General features: G+C 45.5%; 1 protein-coding gene across 5 annotated transcripts in view; it reads left to right on the forward strand.

Moving 5' to 3' along the window:
- Positions 1-2,360: 2,360 nt before the first annotated feature.
- Positions 2,361-25,515, forward strand: part of Sema5c (Semaphorin 5c) — a 32,304-nt gene continuing 9,149 nt past the window's right edge. Inside the window, exons 1-3 of one of the 5 annotated variants that reach the window (XM_076775902.1) lie at positions 2,361-2,700; positions 16,594-16,710; positions 22,673-22,769. In XM_076775902.1, the coding sequence (XP_076632017.1) occupies positions 16,620-16,710; positions 22,673-22,769 (188 nt within the window). In that variant the 5' untranslated portion in view covers positions 2,361-2,700; positions 16,594-16,619. Of the gene's footprint in view, positions 2,701-7,423; positions 7,443-13,999; positions 14,089-16,593; positions 16,711-22,117; positions 22,386-22,672; positions 22,770-25,515 lie in introns of those variants that run through there. The other 4 variants (XM_076775904.1, XM_076775901.1, XM_076775903.1 and 1 more) reach the window with 4 other exon arrangements.

Here is a 25,515-nt window from a genome sequence, read left to right on the forward strand (position 1 = left end):
TGACGTCGACAGAATCCCCGAGTCGCGTCTCAAAGGAACACTCATCGTGAGCCCGAGGCCGATAACGTAAGAGGGCGCAGGGTTATCTACGGGACGCGTAACACTTGTTAGAAAGGGCGCGTCGCGACGCCGGGATCGATAAATTCGGCCGAGGCCATCAAATTTTGCGACGAATTTTATTTTCGTGCCACAATTTCGCTCGACTTGCGAAATCAATTTATCATCGAACGGGTTAGATACTCTTTATTAAAATAAGAGCAACAGGAATTAGATTACTGGTAGGAGTAAAAAGAAACGTAGATAATGGAAATTTGGTCGTGCGTGTTATATTATTATTCAAGTGATGTAAATTTCGATTACTGTTATTCATTATTACCCGCAAAGATTGTGTCGTTGTTTTTGCAAATTGCAACGGCAGTTTTTGCGTTCTTAACGCGAAGGAAAAGTACCGGTAGATCAAAATAGATTAACACGTTCGCTACCGTGAGTCACGTACGTGTGGCAGCAATGTTTATTTAATGTTCGTAGTGAGTATAATTTATAGACCTATCGCATTGTGCGGGTCACATTATTTAGAACATTCAGGTGGTCCGTTAAACGCATTTAATTTGTACGCGGTTAAAGATATGCGCAGTATTAAATAAAATTATCACAAATGTAGGAATACTAACCGAACGACGATAATGTTAAGAATAATCGACGTACATACGTATGACATCATTCGTAGGACTTGTTGCTCCTTTCGAAGATTTCTAGCGATAAAAATTGTAACCGTAAGCGATGTTCAATCTCGTTCAGTCTCGAAATGCTTAGAGCAGCGATTGAAGGTGTTGTCGATGTTTACATAAAAGCTCCGTCATCGTTAGCGAAAAGAAACTTCAGAAAATTAGCATACGAATTACGTAATTATGGCGCGAACAAACCGGGCCAGTTGCACGCGTGGTATCTGTTTTCCGAAAGATCCTTTTAAATTCCCCTCCCCCCTAAAATCCGTCGAGAGGCTCGGAATAAAGGGGAGGGATTCGTTGAGGAGGACGGTCTCGTTGATCCACGGAGCAGAAACTGGTTTCGGATTCGGATTATGCGCTCGAAATTGTACTCGCGTCCTATACGCGTATAACAGCTCTGGGCTACGCGTCGACCCCCCACGCGATCTGTCCTACGGTAAACGTGCATCTTCCATCTTCCATCTTCTCGTCCTTGAACCCTCTTTCTCCTCTTCTCCTTGCGTCGCCCCCTCCCACCACGCCTCGTCGAGTCGCCGCGCTCGAAAAAACCACGCTTGATTTTCTCCGTTCCGCTCTCCCCCCACCCGCCCCTCGTATATTCACGAACGATACTCGAACGCTTCCCGATCCTCCACCTATATATTTACACCTCCAACTTTGCGAGCAGGTAGCAAGGGGCCCCGGATCGTAAACGCGTAATCGTTTCGCTCCTCCTCTTCGTCCTCCGTCCTCCCCCCGCCCTTTTGTCCCTCGAAATCAGAGAACGCGAAAAGGACCAAGAAAAAACTCGATCGTGTCCATTTTTCGGACAGGGTGATCGACCTTGGACGCTTCGACCCTCCTGCAGGGGCTCCTCGTCCTTCGTCAAGGACGACACTCTCTCGATAGGGTCGCGCACGTACCATTTATTTATTCCGCCTCGCTGTACGCTCCCATTTTTTCTGTGTCTGCCCCTTGAATCCTCGTATTTCTAGATAACTGTGTCTGGGGTTAGGTTATTTTAACACTCAATTTTACGCATTCATATTTTAAACTTAACGTTACAGGACTCATAAATATTATTTGTTAGCAATTTATGTTGAATTGAATTGATGCAATGATATGGATGTATACTCTAATTAAAAGAAAAACTGCATTTTAATGCAACTGTCAACGTAGAACCTGAAAAAGTATTTTCCTTGGCTTCAATCGTAACTAAATTGCTAATAGATAATACGATCGATAAGGTAGAAAGCGATATAAATACACGTACGTATAAGACTATACGTATGACATCTGTTGTATAATTACATATTTACTATTACGTGAATATAGACTACTCGAAAGATCCCCGGAAGGCTGTCGAACGGTAACCGCGCCCGTTAAGCAAACCCATATATCGCAGCTCGATTACATCATAACCTCTATTAGGAAGATAATGATAAGCTTTCGTTGCAATCTTTCCAAACAAATGCAGTTTTTCGAAAAGGTTATTTATCACGCGGAGAACGGTGCGGCGTCGAGAAAGAATTCGAATAGACCGCGTCGGGCGTTCGCTGGCCATCTATGGACGATCGAGGAAAGCAATGGCGTCCTTCCATTGGCAGCGTGTGTACGTGCACTCCGTCCTCGAGGGAAGTCGAGCTGGTAGAGTGGGGCGGGACGACAAATCGGTGGTTCAGTGGTCTCGCGGTAGTCGAGCTGGTCGGGGTTTGGCTGTTCGTTTGGTCCGGGCCTTGTCCAGTACACAAACAGATTGCACTGTTGTTTTCTTCCCGAGAATACCTCGCGGTCGCGTCGGTTAGCCTGTCCCGAAAAACGTATCGATCCGCGAATCGAGTAAACACTTTCCCCAGCGCTCGCTGGACCCATTAAATGGAAGTTGGACGCTGTTTGTGAAACCGCGGATTCTCGTGGACCGACAACCATGCACGGCAAGGGGGAGAAAAAAAGCATCGAGTCGAAGAATATGTGATCGCTCCTCTCGGAATCTGTAAGTACCACTCGATAGAACGTTTTACCACTTTGCGAGCGACTCGTTCGTCGCGGCGATTGAATGTCGCCGATACGCGGAATAATACGTTGGATCGAAATCGAGCCGCGGGTTCTCTGAAATCTCGACGCGCGAGTAAAAGATCGGTGCTCGTTATCGCCGGCGGGATAACCGTAACCGCTCGTAGCGTAAGATACGTAAGCTGCGTCGCGTTACGAGCCGATCCAGCGTAAACAAAAGATAGCGGAGTCGAAATACCCCGACCACCCGACGAAAAATATTCGTCCGAACGTTAGGACGGGGCTCACCGTGCTCCATCGGGGGAGGCATGAATTATTTATCGAATGCTGTTCCATCGTCCCGCTGGAAGAGGACGAACGAGCCGCGCGTGTCTTGCCTCTACGATACGACGCGAGAGCCTGCGGAGATTCGTTCTCGAGTAAAAGAATGGGTGTGCGGGTACACCCGATCCCGATACCAGTTATCGACTACCCGCACGCTTACACGGTATTAGAGCCTTTATCGCCTGGACGATTGCTTCGTTTAACTTTCGTCCCGTGAGTATTTCCTATCGGTCCATTCTCTCGCACCTATTCGTCCTGAGAGAAGTCGTAAAACTTCCATCGGAAGCAGACTCGAGGGAATCCCGTGGCAGAAAATAGACTCGAAGCAGCCACGGGTCTCTCGACCGGATGGATTACCTTAATTCTGACCCGGCGAATTCTCGTGTCTCGAATACCTTCGAACCGTAGCAGAAACGTTTGTCGCCGCGAACTATTGAAATAAAACGAAAGAAATTTTCGTCGAAACGTCTGGGAGTCGGGAGAGGGGGGGTCCAACTTTACGAGCCGATTTGGTCGTTGTTCCGTCACGCGTGCTTCACGAAACGGTCGTAAATCGTTTCTTCCAGTCACGTACGTGTCGCGTTCTCGCATCGAACGATGTGTTTTGAACTGGGTCCGGTAACAACGGCTCGTTGTCGGTGTGTAATTCGAGCGTCGAACGCCACGGCTCGTGAAAGAACGCTTTTCTCTGCGTTCGACCGTTTCATTTCCACGACGAACGATCTCGGATGGCAGGGAGCTGTTTTTTCGGGACGAAAAACGTTTACGAGGTCCGCGTAACGATGTATCGTATATATAAGTCGTGCGGTCGGTACGACTATTTTTCTGTGACGACTGTAAAGGGCTGTTCGACAACCTGTCGCGCGGCGCGCGATCGAGCTGGATAGCAGCACAATACGTGGTCGTACGTGCCACAGGTTTTCACGAACGACAGGTTGGAACTCTATTCGGTGACCGATGAAACAGATCCTCCGTACTATTCGCTTTTGAAATGTTCTGTTAGGCTGTTGAATAGCACTTAACCTCGTCGAAGTTCTTGCTTTTGCCCGCGACCATAACCTAAAAATATTTTTAACCAGTTAACTGTGTTTTACGAGTATATTCGTCATGGAGAAGTGCCAGGATTTTTTGTCAGGAGAGGTTTATAAAATAAATCTTTTTGATGCAATATTTTAACAGCGACGCTTACTCCGTGCTTGACGATTTTCGTGATACAGAAATTCGCACTTTGAACACGGAGCGACACAGTTAACTGGTTGAAAACCTGAAATATTTTCATAACCTCTACAAAGTTCGTGGATTTTCCTTAACGTCTCGTAAGAATAAATTTCTCCAGCTCACGATCGTATGGTAAATAAGAGATCAGAGATACGGGAGATAGTGTCGAGTGTAATGTAAAAAATTTCTCTTGGAATTGGCCGGTGTACGTGGGGGCAATAAGAGAAAAGAAATAGGTCCGCGGCGGCCGTTACGGCGATGCGTACTACTTTTCGATAAGGCTTGTCGACCACGACGTGTGTTCACGTCCGTGGGAAAAAGGAGGCCCGAGAAGCGTGCGCATCTATCGTCGCGCGATATGTAAATCGTCGCGTTCGCGGTCCGCGTGGTCGCGGAGCGAAGCGCGCGTCCACGTATTCGTGCCAGCCGGCTCTCGTCGTTCCTTTTGGACCGTCAAACGATCGGAGCAACCTCTTCGAGTGCCGCGCGCGAACCAACGATCCGTATAAGGAGCTGGCCTGCTGCTGCCACTCGCTCTTGCCCGCTCTTGTCCAGCTCCCCCGGGCACCGTAAACCGCCGTTGCGGAGTCGCGATTTCGCTCGCCGATGCGACGACGACGACCTCGATCCTCTCCGTCTCTGCATTACGCTTCCGACGACAGCTATACCGCCCGGCACCAACGGAATTCGCGTCGCAGCGAGATCGGGCTCGTCCGGGGCACACCGACGCCGGTGCATACACGCGCCGCGCGTAAAAGCCGCACTTTCTCGCCCGCGGCAAGGCAGCCTCGACGTTACCTTGCGTCCCCGAGCCCGTCGATAGTCGAGCGAGACGCGACCAGAATCGGCCAACAGAACGGACCTACGTGCTTCTAACTCCGGTTCTAACAACACGGTTATCTCAAGGATGGTACGCGTCGCTAGAGATGAGCATCGCCCGCCCCGATAACAGCAATCCTCGACGCGATAACGAGCAAACACACAAACGATTCTATCTTAACGGATGCCCGCGACTTATCACTATTATCGTCGCTACCTTGCCGTTATCGTAAAGAATTTTATACTAATAATTGTGGAATACCTCTCGACCAACTTCTAATTCGAAACGATATTGGGAGGATTTTCTGCTTAATTTCTAGGTGTGGTATAGTCTGGGCCACGCTATAGCGAGGTCGTAAATTAAACTCTTGAGGGTTGGGACCGATTACTGCTGCGGCACTTAGGGCCGTGCATGACGTCTTGCTTGAGGGTGCCTTTCTGAATGTCTTTCTGTGTCCGTAACTGTACCTTTTTTCGTTTTCTACATGCATACAGGGTGCTCGGCCAACCCTGGGAAAAATTTTAATGGGGGATACTAGAGGCCAAAATAAGACGAAAATTAAGAATACCAATTTGTTGATGGAGGCTTTGTTAAAAAGTTATTAACGTGTAAAGTTCCACCAGTTTCGAATTTTTTTCTCAAAAGTGGGTAAGATTTCGAGGGTATGTGTAATGACCAAAACTGATTGTAATTAACCCCTGTAACTAAATATAATTTTTTTAGAATGATTTGAAATTTTTTAATTTCGTCTAAAAATTTCAATATCTACTCGAATTTTTTTCTGGAAAGTGGGTAGGATTTCGAGGATATGTGTAATGACCAAAAATGATTGTAATTAACCCCTGTAACTAAATATAATTTTTTTAGAATGATTTGAAATTTTTTAATTTCGTCTAAAAATTTCAATATCTACTCGAATTTTTTTCTGGAAAGTGGGTAGGATTTCGAGGATATGTGTAATGACCAAAAATGATTGTAATTAACCCCTGTAACTAAATATAATTATTTTAGAATGATTTGAAATTTTTTAATTTCGTCTAAAAATTTCAATATCTGCTCGAATTTTTTTCTGGAAAGTGGGTAGGATTTCGAGGATATGTGTAATGACCAAAAATGATTGTAATTAACCCCTGTAACTAAATATAATTTTTTTAGAATGATTTGAAATTTTTTAATTTCGTCTAAAAATTTCAATATCTACTCGAATTTTTTTCTCGAAAGTGCGTAGGATTTCGGGGGTATGTGTAATGACCAAAAATGATTGTAATTAACCCCTGTAACTAAATATAATTTTTTTAGTATGATTTGAAATTTTTTAATTTCGTCTAAAAATTTCAATATCTACTCGAATTTTTTTCTGGAAAGTGGGTAGGATTTCGAGGGTATGTGTAATGACCAAAAATGATTGTAATTAACCCCTGTAACTAAATATAATTTTTTTAGAATGATTTGAAATTTTTTAATTTCGTCTAAAAATTTCAATATCTACTCGAATTTTTTTCTGGAAAGTGGGTAGGATTTCGAGGGTATGTGTAATGACAAAAAATGATTGTAATTGACCCCTGCGAACGAAAATAATTTTTCCAGAATGATTTGAAACTTTTGAATTTAATTGTTAATAACTTTTTAACGAAGTCTAAATAGAGAAATTGGTATTCTTGATTTTCGTCTTATTTTGGCCTCTAGAATTTCTCATTCAAATTTTTCTCAGGGGTGGTCGAACATCCTGTATTATAAGCAGGTAAATTACGATATTAAAGACTTATATAAGATCTTTACAAAAATGGCAACACTAGATAAAACATTTCTTCGTACGGCACTGACCATAGTCTAAGGCCCGTAGCTGCTCGTACTTTTGTCCAATTCACTTATTTCGGGAGCTGAAATGTGTAAACTTTGACACCTACTCGAGTTTACGACCTTGCTATATTGTAGCCCGGACTATACCCGTGGCTTGCTAGTGCAATATACTGCAAAACTAAAATTACATAACCTAAAATTTGTTTTCTCATTCTTGGTAACTCTTGCTGAAATTCATAAATCTCACCCTGTCTGCTTTATAGTACAAACTCTCATCGCCCATATATGGGTGGCGTGACAGTCAAATTGTCGAGACGATCGCGACAGGTCCTGTCTCAGACGCATAGGCATTCCAAGATCGCTCGAGTAGTGTACATATGCAAATAGGTTGGTAAAATACTCGTGAAAGAGTATATCCCTCTCATGGCGAGTGCGTCAAGTGTCACCACAGAAGTTAGGTTACGGAAAAAATGTTACGAAAGAAGGCAACGGGACGCAAACTGTCGAGCAAAGATTTCTAACCTCAAAGTGGGATGCTTTTCGAACGGATTAAACTCCAGGTAACTATCGGATCGTGTTTGTGGCATCGACTCGGCCCCGTAAAGAACCGAGAACCGCGTATCTCGAGAATTCGTTTACGGAAAGTCAGTCGACCGACCTTTCGACAGCTACCGTTCGTCGTGCGCGATAACGTTCGCGACCCTTCGAAGAATTCGTCGTTATCGAGTTTTCTTGTCTGCGAAATAACTCTACTTGCGACTAGTTTCGCTCGAGCGGTCGTCTCACCTTCGCGTCGAGCGTCATAGGTGCCTCGTAATCTCGAGAACGTCCGCGGACGATCGCGCGGAGACAGGGCGACGCCGCTTCTCTTATCGTCGCGACGGATCTTCGGTACGCCTTCCACCAATCCGCTCGCGGTGAATCTCCCGGTTTCGCTTTCGGCCGCGCTCGGGTTCCCAGCGAACGCGCGACTTTATCGTGTTTGCCGCGCGCGGACACTCTCGACCGTTTGCCCGAGATTCGCGCCGCGCGTCCAAAGACCGATGATTTATTGGTCGCGATTAATCGACCAACTGGTCGCCACGCTTCGGGACGAGTCATCGCGCGAAATAAAAAAGCGGGAAATGCATCCACGCGCTTTCTACGATACATACGGTTTAGGCCAACCCCGGCGTACTGGGAGCTCTTTAACGCTAGATTTACGGGACGTTGCACGTATTTGTATTTCTCAGTCGTCGCGTTAGACTTAAGTGTGGTTTTACACGGTACAGCATAAATTGCTAACAATTGTTTCTTCAATGTTTTCGATCGTAAAGAACAAGGTGCACAGTTCGTTACACGCGTTTAATCGCAGCTATTAATTCATTCGTCGGAACGGATGGGTTAATATTTTCAGCCCGAGGCTCGGACGCCTCAATAACCAGATCCATTGGGTCGTTCGCGAATAGAGAAGTTGCATCAAGAGAGTAATTTATGAATGTCCGGTACGCGCGTAGCGGGCAAAAATTCTTTTCATCCGCGAACTGTATTTACAAGACGGAGAGGAGTACCGTTGCGTAAAATCTTGCGTACGAATTACGTTCGACTCTAGTTCTTTCATTTTCGAGGCTATCAGACATCCAGCAAAACTAGAATTTCGATTTTAGACTATTGCAAATTACATAACCTAAAATTTGTTTCTTTATTCTCGGTAACCCTTGCTTAAATTCGTAAATCTTATGCTACCTGTTTTATAGTACAAACTCTCGTCACTCATATAGGGGTGGCGTGACAGTCAAATTGTCCAATCATAACAGGTCCTGCCTTAGACGCAGACATTCAGGAAGCAATACACGTTGAATAGTTATCTTTTCTACAAAATGGCGCCGGTTTTTTTCAAATGTGGACCATCGCGAGCCTGAATCGAGCAGAGTTTTGGTATTCCGCGAACGTCGGTGATACATACGTGGCCGTGCACGCGGTTCCGTGGGAGATTACAGCCCCCACGTCCCCTCGCGCAGCAGTTCGCCGTAAACCTTTGGACGGAGGTCGAGTCGCGAGATGCCCCCGTTATCGGCGACAAGCGCAACGAACGAGCGATCGACGAACCACCTGTTTCGCTTTGATCTCGAGCTTTCCACTGTCTATCGATCCGTGTACGCCGCGCGTGCACAGTGAAGAGGATCGACGATTTTCCAAAGGCGGTCGACGGCCCGTGAAAAATTCAAGCGCGTCTTCGTTCGAGCGTCGTATCGTTCGGCGGCGCTCTCCGTCCGCGAACCGTGAACGCGGCTGCGTTACCATGTTTGGCGACCCGCTCCCATAAAATTTCTCGTCAGGCCGCTCGCGAGCGCAGCCTACCACACGCGACTACACTTTATTCGACGAACTCGCGGCCTACTCGCTCACCGGCCCAAGATAAATCTCGGCGAAGTTAACGCAAACGAACCGCGCTCGCGAGTGCACCAGCCACACGATGCTTCTATCCGTGGAACTAGAAAACGAGAGACAAGGAGAGACGCGAGCCACACCCTGCGAGGAGAGTCGCTTGGAAAATCGGCAAAATCGAGGAGAAACGGGAACCCCTCTGGTAATTTCTAACAGGTACTTCTTTCAAGGTACCCCAGGTACAAGGGGAAAGCACCTGATCGCCGGTCAAGATATATTTTTAACCATCGAACCAAAATATATACAGGGTGTTCGGCCACCCCTGGGAAAAATTTTAATAGAGGATTCTAGAGGCCAAAATAAAACGAAAATCAAGAATACCAATTTGTCGATGGAGGCTCCGTTAAAAAGTTATTAACGTTTAAAGTTCCGAACGTACTGAATTTTTTTCTCGAAAATGCGTAGGATTTCGGGGGTATGTCTATTCACCAAAAATTATTGTAATCAACTCCCGCAACCGAAACTAATTTTTCCCAAACGATTTGAAATTTTTTTTTCTCGTCGAAAAATTTCACACCTTCTCGAATTTTTTTCTCGAAAGTGGGTAGGATTTCGGGGGTATGTCTATTGACCAAACATGATTGTAATTGACCCCCGCAACCGAAAATAATTTTTCCAGAACGATTTGAAATTGTTGAATTTAATTGTTAATAACTTTTTAACGGAGCCTCCATCAACAAATTGGTATTCTTGATTTTCGTTTTATTTTGGCCTCTAGAATCCTGTATTAAAATTTTTCCCAGGGGTGGCCGAACACCCTGTATATTGTCGAGGAAAGGAAAACGATTGATTTATTTAGCTTTATTTCATTTGAACGGGAAGACTCCACTCGTTACAAAAGAAAGTAGAAGGTTTTATGTACGATGCATTGTGGCGACGCTTCCCACGCCTGTCGGTAGAGGGCTACCTTCAAACTTTCTCTCTCGCAAGTGTTTCACCGACGATCTTGAATATACAGGGTGTTCGGCCACCCCTGGGAAAAATTTTAATAGGAGATTTTAGAGGCCAAAATAAGACGAAAACCAAGAATATCAATTTGTCAATCGAGGCTTCGTTAAAAAGTTATTAACAATTAAATTCAACAATTTCGAATCGTCTTAGAAAAATTATTTTTAGTTGCAGGGGTCAATTACAATCATTTTTGGTCATTACACATATCCCCGAATTCCTACGTACTTTCGAGAAAAAAATTCCTTACCGAAAATCTAATTAGGTGGCTAAATTTTTCGATGAAAAAAAAAATTTCAAATCGTTCTCGAAAAATTATTTTCCGGTGCGGGGGTCAATTGCAATCATTTTTGGTGAATAGACATACCCCCGAAATCCTACCCACTTTCTAGAAAAAAATTCAAGAAGGTGTGGCATTTTTCGACGAAATTAAAATATTTCAAATCGTTCTGAAAAAAATATTGTTAGCTGTGGGGGTCAATTACAATCATTTTTGGTGAATAGACATATCCCCGAAATCTTGCGCATTTTCGAGAAAAATATTCAGTACCCGCAGAACTTTAAACGTTAATAACTTTTTAACGAAGCCTTAATTAACAAATTGGTATTCTTGATTTTCGTCTTATTTTGACCTCTAGAATCCCACGGTAAAATTTTTCCCAGGGGTGGTAGAACACCCTGTATACCCTCCTCGAGTGATTATCATGTGTTTAGACTTTTCCCCATGTCATGTGGTCATATTTCGAGAAAGATAACATATCGAGAAATAGTAATATTAAGAGTCGATAGGAAAGGAATAGGTGGTTTCCTTTATTAGGAAAAGCAATACTACTTTGCTACCGAAGCAACAACCAAAAGACTGTTCTCCACAATTAGAAATATCGTCACACTACTAGAGCAAGACTATTATCTGAGAATGTAGAGAAGTTGGCATTTTTACGTTTAAAACTTAAAATAAAATATCATAATTATTACGTATTCGGTGCATTACTTTCACTTCATTTTCAAACCTTTATAACTCTACACTAATGAAAATGATCCTAATACTTTCGAGAATCCCGATACTTTCCAGTATACACATAATAACAAAGTTTAGTATAAATAAGTACGGTTAACCTCTTAACGTACAAACTTTCCAAATTCCGTCCGTTAATCGGACTTTGTTTTCCCCTTTTATGTGTTTCGCAGTGCAATAAATGTTAAAAAGCAAACGGAGAAGACGAACAACGACCGTGATCGGTCTACTTGCGTCGTCTCCGGAATAAGAAGGGGTGCGAAGCGAAGAAGAAAACGATCTAATCTCTCGGTACATACCTTAAGGAGCCTCTACACGATGAGATACTTGCCCCGAGGCACGTCTCGCGACAACCGATGGCTTCGAGAGGCCATTTTAGAGTCGTTTTCTATGCTCCTTGGCACGATTCGATCACGAGTAGCGATGGGATTCGAAGCACTTCCGATCAGGGGCTCGAATTTATACGGCGAAAAATTCCCAAACCTCGACTCGAAGCTCGGAGATAAACTTCGATAAGTTTCGAAACTCTCGAATCTCTCGAATCTAACGAGACGTTCGAGAGTCGTAAGCTTCGAATCGCGTTCGATGCGATTCGAATCTACGTAGACTTAAAACCTGGGTCGGATCGAATCCATCGGCGAGTCCCACGACGTAGAGGCCCCTTTAAACGTATTTATCGTTCGACTGGTTCGTTCCTTATCGTCGTTAATCAAAGCTTAGCGCGTCACGAGTGATAGAAGGAAGGTGCTCGTCGGACCCGTTAACGATACGCGCCTCGAAACGTCGATTCTTTTTGGTCGCGCGCGTCCCAGCAGCCCATCCTTCGCGCTTCCGGTCAGCGAATAAAACATGTCGATCGGCTACCGGTTCATTGTGTTACGTAGTCGACCTCGTCTCTAACGGAACAATCCGTCCCTCCTTGTACGGATTTCGGGGGCGTGTTCCCGATGGACGGATAACGTCGAGTGCGACTATTTAATTATATCGAGCCTCGACGAGATTTTTCTCGAATCCTTTCTCGATCGATCGATTTCCGTCGAAAGCCTTTCTCCAGCGCCGCGATAAACCGCGTTCGTTTCTAGACGATCGTGAGCCCCGATACGCGACACCCACGCCTTCGTTCGCGGTAGATCGATGATTCCAGGCTATCTTCGCCGCGCGACGATTAACGCGGAGCGTTCGTTTATTTATCCAGGCACGCGGTTATCTGTCGCTCTGTGGACGAACAAAAAGTGTGGATGCCGGGAACGAACGGTATCGTCGGGGAACGTTGCCGATTTATCGTGCACGGCGAAGCGAACGGTTGTTTCTCTCCTAACGGAGAATCGACTATCGGCTATTCGATGTCCGCGTACGCGTCTCCGCGAACGAATACGGTAAACTGTCTTCTCGTTGGCCTTATTCGTCCAGCGACGGTATCTTTTATATTAATATTACCGGCGTAGATTGCCGCCTCGTCGAACGCGGAATTCGATGAGAAAGAACCCCGTACTCGGATAACTGAAATGAAATCTAGGTCTCGACGTTTCAGTTATCCGGGATGTGAAATGATAGGCCCGTTATTATTATTTATTTACTCAGGGGAAATATGACTGAATAACTGAAGCGTCGGGATCTCGATTCCGTTTCAGTTATTCGGGATGTGAAATGATAGGCCCGTTATTATTATTTATTTACTCAGGGGAAATATGACTGAATAACTGAAGCGTCGGGATCTCGATTTCGTTTCAGTTATCCGGGATGTGAAATGATAGGCCCGTTATTATTATTTATTTACTCAGGGGAAATATGACTGAATAACTGAAGCGTCGGGATCTTGATTCCGTTTCAGTTATCCGGGATGTGAAATGATATGCCCGTTATTATTATTTATTTACTCAGGGGAAATATGACTGAATAACTGAAGCGTCGGGATCTCGATTTCATTTCAGTTATCCGGGATGTGAAATGATAGGTCCGTTATTATTATTTATTTACTCAGGGGAAATATGACTGAATAACTGAAGCGTCGGGATCTCGATTTCGTTTCAGTTATCCGGGATGTGAAATGATAGGCCCGTTATTATTATTTATTTATTCAGGGGAAATATGACTGAATAACTGAAGCGTCGGGATCTCGATTTCATTTCAGTTATCCGGGATGTGAAATGATAGGTCCGTTATTATTATTTATTTACTCAGGGGAAATATGACTGAATAACTGAAGCGTCGGGATCTTGATTCCGTTTCAGTTATCCGGGATGTGAAATGATAGGTCCGTTATTATTATTTATTTACTCAGGGGAAATATGACTGAATAACTGAAGCGTCGGGATCTTGATTCCGTTTCAGTTATCCGGGATATGAGATGATAGGTTCGTCATTCTTATTTATTCAGGAGAAAGACTCTTGAGTACAAACAGAAATCATATTTAAGGGAAAAGAAAATAAAAGTATCGTTTATGAAAATTAGTAAAATAATTATTGTTGCAAGGATAGTTTTAGACTTCTTTCTTCTGTAAACCTTATAACGCGTCGACTGTGGCGTAGTATGGCTGCTTCTTTATGGCTGTAATCCTACACCCTGTAACGTACAAACTCGATCGGGTAATTGGAAAACGTACCCCAAAGCCTTCGAAGTGAAAAGCCATACTTCGTTAATGGATAGTACTCGAGAACGGACGCTTTCGCATTTGTGCAAATTTATTTATAAAAAAGAATTGAAATTCGCGGAGTCCCTTCGCAGAAGCAGGTGAGAGACGCGAGAACGAATGATAAGCAGATACAGCGAGCTCTGGGACTGTCAGTGGGAGTAGGAAACAGCGAGAATGGGTGAGGTACAGTTAACACTAGATCGTCGAGAGCGTTTCGTGCATAATAACTATCGGACGACTATTGCATTACGTAACTGTACACAGAAGGGACAGTCCTGGAACGACAGCCGTTTTAAATAACACTGTCTTGCAAACTACATAGTCGTTGCTATAATTTTCGACTACATACGTTCGTATTTACGGTGATAACGTCCAGATTAAATTTATTTTTAATATTATAAATTTATTTAGCTACCTCTAGAAATTTGTGAATAAATTAATTTGTAATACTTTCTAAAATCGAGTTATGCATTTTGTAATTGTACGAATGCCCGAAATATAGTGGCGTCGAATTCCCTGGAGGGTGGGTGGCCGCCATTTTGTAAGTAAAATTCGACGCAGTGGCGCGTAGCTCGCGATTCGCCGTCGCGGAACCGCGATCGAGGGAACAGATCCGTGACTATTCGCTTCCGAGAAGGGGCAATCGCGACGAAGGCGGCGCACGAAAGCTCCGGCTGCCGGCGATATTTATATTCGAAGAATGCCTCGCGTCCTTTTAAAGAGTTTCGGGACCACCGTGGCGTTCGTGTATTATCGTGCTGCCGCGAGGGGCTTTTAAAAAGTTTACCCTACCGAGACCACCGCAACGCGGACCGGAATATTTTACGTGGGTCGCAGGAACGCGAACGAGAGCCGCGGAATTTCGTTCGATAGACGTTGCCCGGTGAACTAGTTGCGTCGCGCGGCCATTAATTTCTCGCGAAAGTTGCGTGTAACTTGAAACAAACGTAAAATATCTACGAGACCGATAAATAAAACGTACTCGAACGCGTTGCTGGAAAACATCGACGTCGCCTTTTCGCGAATCCACCGCGAAATCGATCGAAATTCCAATCCTCGATCGTGATAAAATAATTTAGAAACGGATTCTTTTCTCGATGGGATTTGTGAACTCGTTCGTTTCAGCGAATCGCAGCTCTTTTGTTTCTGTCCGCGGTGGAGGCAGAAATACGCGTACGTAGCGGAACCACGTGGGTCCGCTGGCGTTTCTCGACGTCCCGTGTCCTCCTTTATCCCACTATCGTCTATGAATAGACGAGAAAGCAAGCTGTCACGGTGACGGACGTTCGAAGACAAAGCGAGCAAAAAGAGAAACGTCGCCGTCGTTGCGCGTCGTTGAATTTCCAAGGATGCCCCTTATTATCCAGCGTATGCAAAGACCGTGTTTACCTACGCTCGATAAACAGGAAAAAAGAATTTCGATGCTCGTCGTCGCCTTTTAGAAAAGAATTTATTCCAAGCAAACGGGTACTTCTCACAATTTATTCAGTTCTAATACGAAATGTAGTATTTTTACAACGTTGGTCGAGTAAATAATATAGATAACGTCGTTGGTTAGTCGCAACCGTGGTCTAAAGGACATTTTTATCTTAAATGGGGCGACGTTTCTTGCACTCGTCGCCAGAGGGACACGCTCGACCTTTCTTTCTCGCAAGTACTCGACTGACCATTCATTCATTCATTCGTATATTATATTTTTGTATGCACGCGTCTTTCTGTGACAGAACGTTATAATACGGCGACTTTGAAACACTTATATAAGTAAAGAAGACACTGTTATTTTTCTCTTTTCTGCCTGTCTTGTTCGCAAATCTATAGTTGAAATTAGTGAATTGCAATAGCGAGTGACTCCCGGTACAGTACTCGGAGAGTTACCATTTTTATTATTCAATCTTTCGCAAGGTCCTTTGCTTCGGTTTAAATCGTTCCCTCGGCGAGCCTGGCTGCAAATCCTCGTCCACGAACGCCTCGCGATTAATTGGACGATCGTTTGCGCGGTGCTCTGCAACCCGTTCCCGGGGCTGTTAATTAACGTTCGACCGATAGCGTCGCGCGGCCACGGGCGTTTGGACGTTCGTCGCCAAACCAGAACGAAACGAGATCGAAGCCGCTGGGCGATCGTTCGGTCCGAGAGAAAAAGACGCTGTCGAAACTCGAAACGAGGGAGCCACCGGTGTGTAATCGCTATGCCTGGACCGCGTCGCGTACGAGAATCGACCGAGAAAAGGATTGCCAAGAACGCGCGAGAGAGGTCGGCGACCTCACCTACGTCTGTTCGTCCTAGTTGCATCTTTGCGCCAGAATCCAAACATTGCGTCTCTATTAAGGGGCTGAGATTAAAGAATTTTCTTTAGTACTAGATTCACCCGGACATTTTATTACACACATTCTTTTTATCGTGATCAAATGATACTTGAGTCTTGTAACTTTAAATACATCTGGTACGCGTCAAAATTGATACGTTCTAATAAATCTAGCGTTAAGAGAACGTTTTTCGGCGTCTTGAGGCCCGCTTAAGTATACTCATCAGTAAGGGAACTCTAGCAGGCCCTGTCTAAGCTGTTGGCCGAGGAGTATATACATATCTGTATTAGTGTAATGTCAGTATGAGTCACAAATGACTCCGGCACAGGCTTCGAAATGATCGACGATTCGACTTATGGGGATTCGTTTTGTTCGTTTGTCCAGGTGAAGAGCCGTCAGGCTGCATCGAGATGGACCAGTGGCCTGTTCGTCTAGCTATCTTGGGGATGCTGGTTGGGGGCCTCCTCGCTACCGACGACTTTCGACGCATCTCCTACGAAGGTACGTCCGCCTCGAATTCCGGACAAGCTCGATACGCGGTTATCGATCGCGAGTCAGCCACGATAAGATTTACCCAACGTGATATTTTGCACGTTCGATCGAGCAAGGAGCACCTACCAAGTCCCCGTCCTTGCGCCTTTTATCTTATCGAGCAGCGTCCATCGCGAACGGACGTCTTCGGTACGCCATCTCTGCTCGCCTGAAACGCTTTGCAGAAAACGCGAACTATTTTCATCGTGAGTTACGAAACAAGCTAAGTTTACGTATCGATCCAGCTGGAAATTTTAACACTGTACCCGGTTCGACAAGAACTGGTGGGAAACATAAACGGAAAGTTCACGTGATCGACGCTCTGCAGCCATAGATGAGTGGCTCTCGAACGTCGCTGCTCAGGGACGGTACTTAACGGCCCTTTAGAAGGGCCCCATTAAATAACACAACGTTCAGATTTGTGGATGTAAACAATTTATTTCACGAGTCATTAGATTAGAATCACTTATTAATTTAAATTCTAACAATTCAAATAAAAAATCAACATGAATTGTACATAGTAATAGATAGCTTTCCATACCTTAATTTAAATTACGATTCCATACTTAAAGTTACAGATCTCGTGCATATTATTCGTCACCGATTTATGTTGAATTTTAACGATGCAATCTTACGAACGTAGACCCTAATTAATTCAAATCTGACGGGAGACGCGAAGTATGGATATTTATGGGGTACACGTTTCTTACCGTTGCTTCCTCCAGCTTTCGAACGATTGGCGGTTCTACTAGGAAATGGGGGAAGAACCAGTCTCCTCTTCTTCGACGATTCGCCCACGTCGATCGTTACTGTTGGGATTCTACGATCGCGCGTGCTCGTCCTTTTCGAGCGAAGAAGGTTCCCCCCGTCGCCAAAGCGTGGGTGGCGAGGCGAGGCGCGTCGTACGCGTGCCTATTACGCGATCAGATCGTCGCCGAAGGTTGCGACGACGCGTTTGTCGGGTCGTTGCGTCGTCATTCGCGTTCTCAAAGAAACGGGGCGTCCTCGAATCCGGGGAAAAATGGATCCTACGGCGCGGAGGATCGCCGATCTATCCGACGGTTGCATTGTTCGGCGCGCGGGAATGATTCGAGTAGTCGCCGCGAGGAGCGTGGGCGTCGAGCGTGGCACGCGACGGCACGCGCTCTCGCGACACTCGTTTCGATTTCTCTCTGTCCCCTTCTTGCACGTCAGGCTGCTCACACGATTCCAGGATTATAGCCACGATTCGAAACTCAACTTCCAAACGACTCCACGATTTTAACGCCGCGAACAAAGACGCCATCTTGCGGTTACGCAACAGCCTTTGTCTCCTAACGCACCTTGTATCGTGAAGTCCGGAGAACAATCGTCCCGAAGAAAAGTCTAGCTCGTTCCGTCATTGCTTTTTAAAAGAATTCAACGGGTAGTTTCGTTATATAAAATTCTTGCTACTTATAAGGGGAAATTATCTTCTTACAGTCGTGGAAATTGCGTTTGAAAAGATAGCAGGTGCAAGTTATAGTATATGTATAGTTTTTGAGATATTTTGATTTAAAGTTTGGTACGTACTTGATGAACGAATTACCTAAGTTTACTTTTCAGGGCAAGTTACTTTATTTGTTTTTCTTTCTTTTATTATTTTGAAATGTAAAAATACATATTATTTAATATGTACATATGACATCAATATTAAAGCGAAAGATCCTTATATCTTTAATACAAAAAACAGTAGTAAAATAGCATTATATTTACACCACAATCATCAAGAAATAAATTCTGTATTCGAAATTTGAATCGTTGGAGATTTTCGTCGGCACTTCTGCATTTATTTCGCGCAACGGTAGCACGTGGTGTCAGATAACATACCCAGGCGTCTCGGAATATCTGCACGCTCTACACGCTCCTCTAATTACCACTAGGAAGCAAGAAATTTTCGTTTCGTTTGGCGCTAGAAGTTTACAGAAGCGAACGCGACGCAGGATCGAAGTTTATTTCCTTTCTCCCGCAAGATCGCGAACGCGCCGTAATTCGTCGGCCTCGAACGTCATCCTACGGTTGGACGGTGACTTTTTGAGTCGCGTTTTACTCTCGTTGCGTCATTTCCGCGACGCGATCATCACCGATCGCAGCAAACGCGTACGGAAACCCGATAAGACAAAGGTGTTTGTGCACGGTCGTCGCGCAATTCGAAATTCCGGATTCTTATTTCGTGCGTCGATCGTGATTCGAGATACGAGGGAAAAATTTTTCCCCGGCCATGTTCCGCGTGAACGCGATCCGTGAGAATGGAAAGCCGCGTCGTCGACTCGTGGCGCATTCTTCCGCGCGGCGAAACGGGAGCAAGGTGCGTCGCGGAGTCTACTTCCTGACGCTAAAATAATCATTTATTCGTTTACAAAGATTCTAGTAAACAGAATTATTCCACCATTACCGAATTCTCGACGAATTTTAAAATCTAAAATTATACCAACGCGTTCACTGTCCGGTCTCTCAGCGGCGTATCCAATAGCGTGGTGATGTGACCCATATACGTGTCGCAGACAGTGAACGTGTCAAAACGATATCTGAATTTTCCTTTTGCGATTCTAAAAATCTTAAACCTACATTCGCGTTACGAACCTTCGTCAAACTGTAGTATTTAATCGCATCCTGGTTCCACGTGTCTTGCTAGAAGTGGTCGTGCATGGTATTTAGGGAAGCTACTCGACTCGATCTCTCAGCGTTACTCTTCCTCTCCATCTCAAGCATGGTATTCCTCTGCTTCCGCCTTATCTGCAACCTCCTGCTCGCTAAATATAAAAAAAACTGTACGTCGTGTAAACCTGAAATCGAATTTGAATTTCTTTGAAAGCATTAAGGCGCGGGAATTTATATTGCACTTTCTAAATAAGAGTTACTGTAATGAGAGTGGCCTAATGGTGGAAAGGAGGACGCGAGCGAAGAGTAACAAAGCATTCGCGATGCGTTCGAATCGGCGATTTAAAAGCCACGCCGGGCACTCGCGCAGGAACGCGACGTTCCCGGCGCGTGGAATCGTCTCGAAACGTCCTCGTCGCTTCCGCGTTGTTTTCGAGCCGTGGGTCGTTCTTTTATTCCTGCAAAAGACCGTCTTCGAAGAAAACGCGATTGGCGCCCGGACGGGGAACATACACGCGCGCTGCGTCCTCGCTTCGGATCGATGTACCGCTTTTTTCGCTGCGAGCGTCGCGTCGCGTTCCACCGACCGGCTTCGCTTCTCTTCTTTTCCACGACGGCGCGACTGGAGCTGTCGCGTTCCGAGAAACCGGACGCTCTTTTCATCGGGAACCGTGTATCGGGATCGCCAGCGTCGATAGGTCGATCGATCGAATCCGAGAATCGGGTCCCCGTGCGCGCGCATCCTGCGAGTTTCATTCGATTTCTCGCGCATCGAGATCCGTGCGTGTTCCTCGCAGACGACCGCAGGCGCGTTTCCTCTCCGGAAGCGTGGACAAAGAAATCCGTGCAGCCGTTCGCGCCGAAAAAAGTTGCCTATTGAAGGATGTCTACGCGCGTAAAGAGTCTTAATTCTGGAAATATTGAGCATTCTAACACGCCTGTTAGCACAGATTTACCTTGCAATATTAAAATATCGCCCGGAGTAAAGGTTTCTCGGGTGCAACTAGCTTCATACTGAATTGTAGAGAGTGATTTTGACAAATTACACCTTCAAATGTCATGTACGCGTCCGCGTACAAAAATGATAATTGCATCCAATAACGACTGCCTCTAAACTATTCAAGTTTTATCCAAAGTCTTTTTCAATAGAACCAGTAGTTTCAAAAATATTTCAATATCCAGTTTTAACCCTTAAACTCTCAATCTCGACAGAATTATTTTATTTAATGTTGATTTTTACAAATTGGTACATTTATATAATCCTCCATTAGTTAATTATTTTTTAAATGCTTTGAAGGAAAGTTGATATCCATTTAAAAAATTTGGTAAAAATCAGCATTAAGTAAAATAATTCAATTGAAATTGATAGCCCCCTCAAGGGTTAAAATGTTATCCTAGTCATTAGCAGAGAATAATTATAAGATTCAATGAGAAGATATAGAAATTTCGCTCACGAGCGAACCGTCTCATATTTCGTATTCTATTTTATCTATATAAGTTTGCAAAAAAGGGCATTGGCCGCTAAAATGTATTATTCAATAATAGTAGCAATAAAAGTCCGACTGCGAAAGCGGATCGCGAGGGGTGATCGAGTCGTGGGGCTTCGTTTCGTAGCATCGTCTCGGTTTCCGCGAAACGGAAACGATAAACAAAGAAACGCGTGCATCGATCGGTAGATGGATCGGTGGATAGGCGGACGAAACGAGAGATAAAAGGCGCGTCGAACGGAGCGAAGAAGCTGCTGCGTCGGGGCAAGGGTGGAGAAGAAAAAAGGTTTGCAGGGAGGGGGGACGCGTGTGTGTGCGTCGCGAGGGGGAGGGCCCCGGTGGTAGGGGATCGAGGAGAAAAAGAAAAGGCGGAGAGTGAAGGGAGGATACCCGAGAGGCCTTCGAGATCAGGTTATGCTAACTGGGGCCCGTTCGTCCCACACGTATCTGCTTATAAGCACACGTACGTGGTTGCACGGACGCTGGCGTCTAGGCGTGTAGGTTCCGTGGCGCGCGCGTAACCGCTCCCGACACAGGTACACGCGTACCTGAATACGTGGAAACGCGAGAGGTACGACGAACCGCGCAAGCTACCTTTGCGGAATCGTTTCTCCGCGTCGGCAAACCGGCTGAAAAACAACAAGACCAACACGAACGAAAGAGGAGACGAACGAACCGGCGTGGAAAAAGCGGGAGAGCTAACCAGCGCTATCGCGAACGACCCAAACCTGACCCCGCTTTCAGACGATATCTCCGTCGACGAAATACGGACTCTTCGCGGGGTCTCGTCGATCGATATACCGCGACGGGACGCGAAATAACGCTGGAAGTAGCGAGAACACCGTTCGTACCGAAGTTTCCACGAATCGATGTTCTTTTCTTGCCTTCGTCCTCCGGAGCCTGTCGATTGGAACGCCGCGGCGCGACAAAAAACTGAAAAACCCTCGGAGTAGTAATCGTACACCGAGCGGGACGAGGCGAGGGACAGATCGTTCCTTTAACGTCGCCAAACTAGTTTGTCCGGAAGAGAAGAAAGCTTCGGGGTAATTCTGCTGGTTCGCGGAACGTTGGATCGCGAACAGAACGCGGTGAAAATATGGGGGAAAACTGCGGACAGTTTTTCGTCGTCTGTGCCTAAAATTGTGCGTTCGAGGAGTTTGGTGTTTACGGTTAGGGTCACACGCGGGCGTCGTGCGTTTCTATCTTGCAATTTTAAACTACGAAGAGACAAATGTGACCGGTGTTCTTATGTCTGTCTTGGTTGTTTTCAGTTGTAAGACAAGGAAAAACATAAAAACGTCGTTTCGACGCTCGTGTGCCCCCGTGAATCGTGTCGCGTTGCATTCGGGACGTATAACGCTGGGTATCCACTTGTTAAGGCAAGCAGATTAGTAGCGCCTCGATTCAAGGCGAAAAATCGGGTCCGTCGAGTGCGTCGCGAGTCGAGTGTTGGAAACGAATTCTATTTCGAGACGAGACCCAGCCATGCGTGAACTATGCGACGAGGAGAGACTTCAAAGCAATGCCGAAGGCGTATCGGTATGTCAACGCTAATGCAATATGGAATTTTTTATAGTCTTCGTCGAAGTAAAAGCACCCGAAGTGGACACCATTTATGAAACGCTTTCCTATGCTTCGTATTTTATCGAATATCCTCCTTCTTTTACTCCCTCGAAACGTAGATATCGTTAGCGCAGACCAACCGTCAATTTATTTGTATACCTTGCTACGGATTAGAATCGTAGAATTATTAATAGGCCCCGAGAGTATCGAGGAATCGATCGGCGTCGGATCAACGGCCTTTGTAAAACGTAAACGTGTTCCAGATTTGGCGGACACTAGCCTGTTCCAACAAGAGGGCGTCACGACGTACTCCCAGTTGCTGTTCGACGTCGCCAGACAACAGGTCGTCGTCGGTGCACGGTACGTACGGACACTAGGGGGCACCTTGGTTGTTTCTAGGACATATTTTGTCACTATTGGAATAGGTAGGGTTATGGGACGTATGATTCATTGAAACAACAATAATTAATGGTAGAATTATTAATGCTTTTTATTTAATACGCTAAGATATATCTTAGAGTTCCGTACCGTTCTCTAAGAGATCTTGTTACTGAACTGTGACTTCACCCGCAGAAGAATGGCGAGAGTGAAGCGCAGTTCGCCCTAGGAACGAACTCTTATCTTCGTATAATAAACGCCATGAGTTCGTAGAATCCATGGCCAAAACTAAAGGAAACTCCAGTCATATACAATCGTCACTGGAGATGATTTTTGTAACATAGTAAGACGGTTAGGAAATCCAACAGTCACGATGCTTCCCGTACTCGCCACCAGAGGGATCGCTCTCTCGCAAGCGTACAATCCACTTACCATATACAAGGTGTTCGGCCACCCCTGGGAAAAATTTGGCCACCCACTTTCGAGAAAAAAATTCGAATAGATATTGAAATTTTTAGACGAAATTAAAAAATTTCAAATCATTCTAAAAAAATTATATTTAGTTACAGGGGTTAATTACAATCATTTTTGGTCATTACGCATACACCCGAAATCGTACTCACTTTCGAGAAAAAAATTCGAGTAGATATTGAAATTTTTAGATGAAATTAAAAAATTTCAAATCATACTAAAAAAATTATATTTAGTTAGAAGGGTTAATTACAATCATTTTTGGTCATTACACACACCTTCGAAATCCTATACAATTTCGAGAAAAAAATTCGAGTAGATATTGAAATTTTTAGACGAAATTAAAAAATTTCAAATCATTCTAAAAAAATTATATTTAGTTACAGGGGTTAATTACAATCATTTTTGGTCATTACACATACCCTCAAAATCTTGCGCATTTTCGAGAAAAAAATTCAGTATGATCGGAACTTTAAACGTTAATAACTGTTTAATGAAGCCTTCATCAACAAATTGGTATTCTTGATTTTCGTCTTATTTTGGCCTCTAGAATCCCCCATTAAAATTTTTCCCAGGGGTGATCGAACACCCTGTATATAAGCTGTTCGATCATCCGATATTTTGGCGTCTGAGACAAGGTCTGCTAGGATTGGTTTTACCAATGAAACTTGCAATGATCAGTTTCGTAACTCCTATTTAGCGCCCTATTTAACAAAAAGAAAATTCACGGTAATGGAGGAAATCGTCCGCAATGCAGTAAATACGTTCGATCGAACGCGGAAACGTAAATCCACACAGATCCGCGAATCGCGAGCAGTTCGAAGGCGAGTTGGCGCGTAGCCAGACGTCGCCGCGTCGCGCCGGGAAGCTTTTCCTAGGATCGCAAGCACAAACGCCCAGACGCGAGAGCAGAGCCCGTAGTCAAGCCAGAAAGGAGCAACGTTCTTCTTGGCCGTTGGCCAAATTGGTCGTGACTTTGATTCGTTTCGCGCGCTCCCGTAGCCAGCCGTTTCCACCGATTCTCTCGTCGACTCCGCTTCGACGAAAACGCCCGGACACCTTTTGGCGCGCTGTCCAAGGTCGCGTTCCCGTTCCAGCGTCGTTTCTCTCGACGTTGGACGTCGATCGATGGAAATCCGGATCGGTAGGCGGCGGAGGACGAAGACGCGCCACGTTTTCCGTCGATCGAGGATCGAACCGAACGTGGAAAGGAGAGTAACGCACGCCCCCGTGGTCTTTCTATTAATAGAAGCTAGTTATTAGCCGCGACCTACGTACGGGGCTTGCTGGAACGCGCGCTGGTCGCCTTATCTCGGTCAGGGAACAGCTCGCGAATTCGAAAAAACGGGGTTCGTTTCTCTCGCGGCGCGCGTAGCGGTTTCAGCAATCTCGGGACAAGCTCGTTTCGTTTCGGCGCGGCGGAAACGAAATTCGCAATCACTTTGAGCGTAGAAACGGGGGGGAAAGGTGAGGCGATCGGCGAATGTCGGGACGGCGCCAGTGTACCCGTAGCGTGTACGCAATCGGGGCAAATCCTAACGCGGATCGATCGATCGAGCGATGGAGCAACCGCGCGCGATCGATGGCAGCCACGTATAGCTGCTCGCGCGTGACGCGAATGCGACAACCGCCGCCCCCGAACAGACGAAGAGACGCAGTCGCTTCTTTGGGCTCGAGAGAAACCTGCGCTGCGTCGATCGGTGTTGCGTTTGCTCGAGCCGGGAAGCTGAACGCGCGACGAAGGGAGGGAAAGCGCGACGGCGCGCGGCGCGACGCCGGCGATCTGGGCGCGTGCACGCGACACGGCGCCACGATTTGCATTCCTACTTTAAATTCCCATGCACGGCAAACCGTGACGTCACCGAAACTGAGATTATCGAAAGCCTACCGCGACAGGTAGATTGGGTAGATTTATTGGTCCCGAGATAATAATAACTCCTCGGGGACTTGGAAAATATCCGCTACGAAATACAATGGCGCAACCAACTGCCGCGGAATTGATAAACTGCCGGCGATCGAGTACGATTCCTAAAAACGCAGTACCGGTAGCAATCTATTAGGACATTCGACGATTAGTCGGCAAACGCATACATACGAATTGGCCTGGGTTAGATTATTATTTTATACTAATGATTGCGGAGTATATTCAACCCCACGACCACTTTGAATCTGAGGCGATAATAGAAGGGGTGTTTTTACTCGTTCGGTGGCTGATCAAAACCGTATAATACACTGCAAAACTAAAGTTTTGATTTTA

This window comes from Colletes latitarsis, chromosome 10 (genome assembly GCF_051014445.1).
Source record: "Colletes latitarsis isolate SP2378_abdomen chromosome 10, iyColLati1, whole genome shotgun sequence".
Taxonomy (NCBI): Eukaryota; Metazoa; Arthropoda; class Insecta; order Hymenoptera; family Colletidae; genus Colletes; species Colletes latitarsis.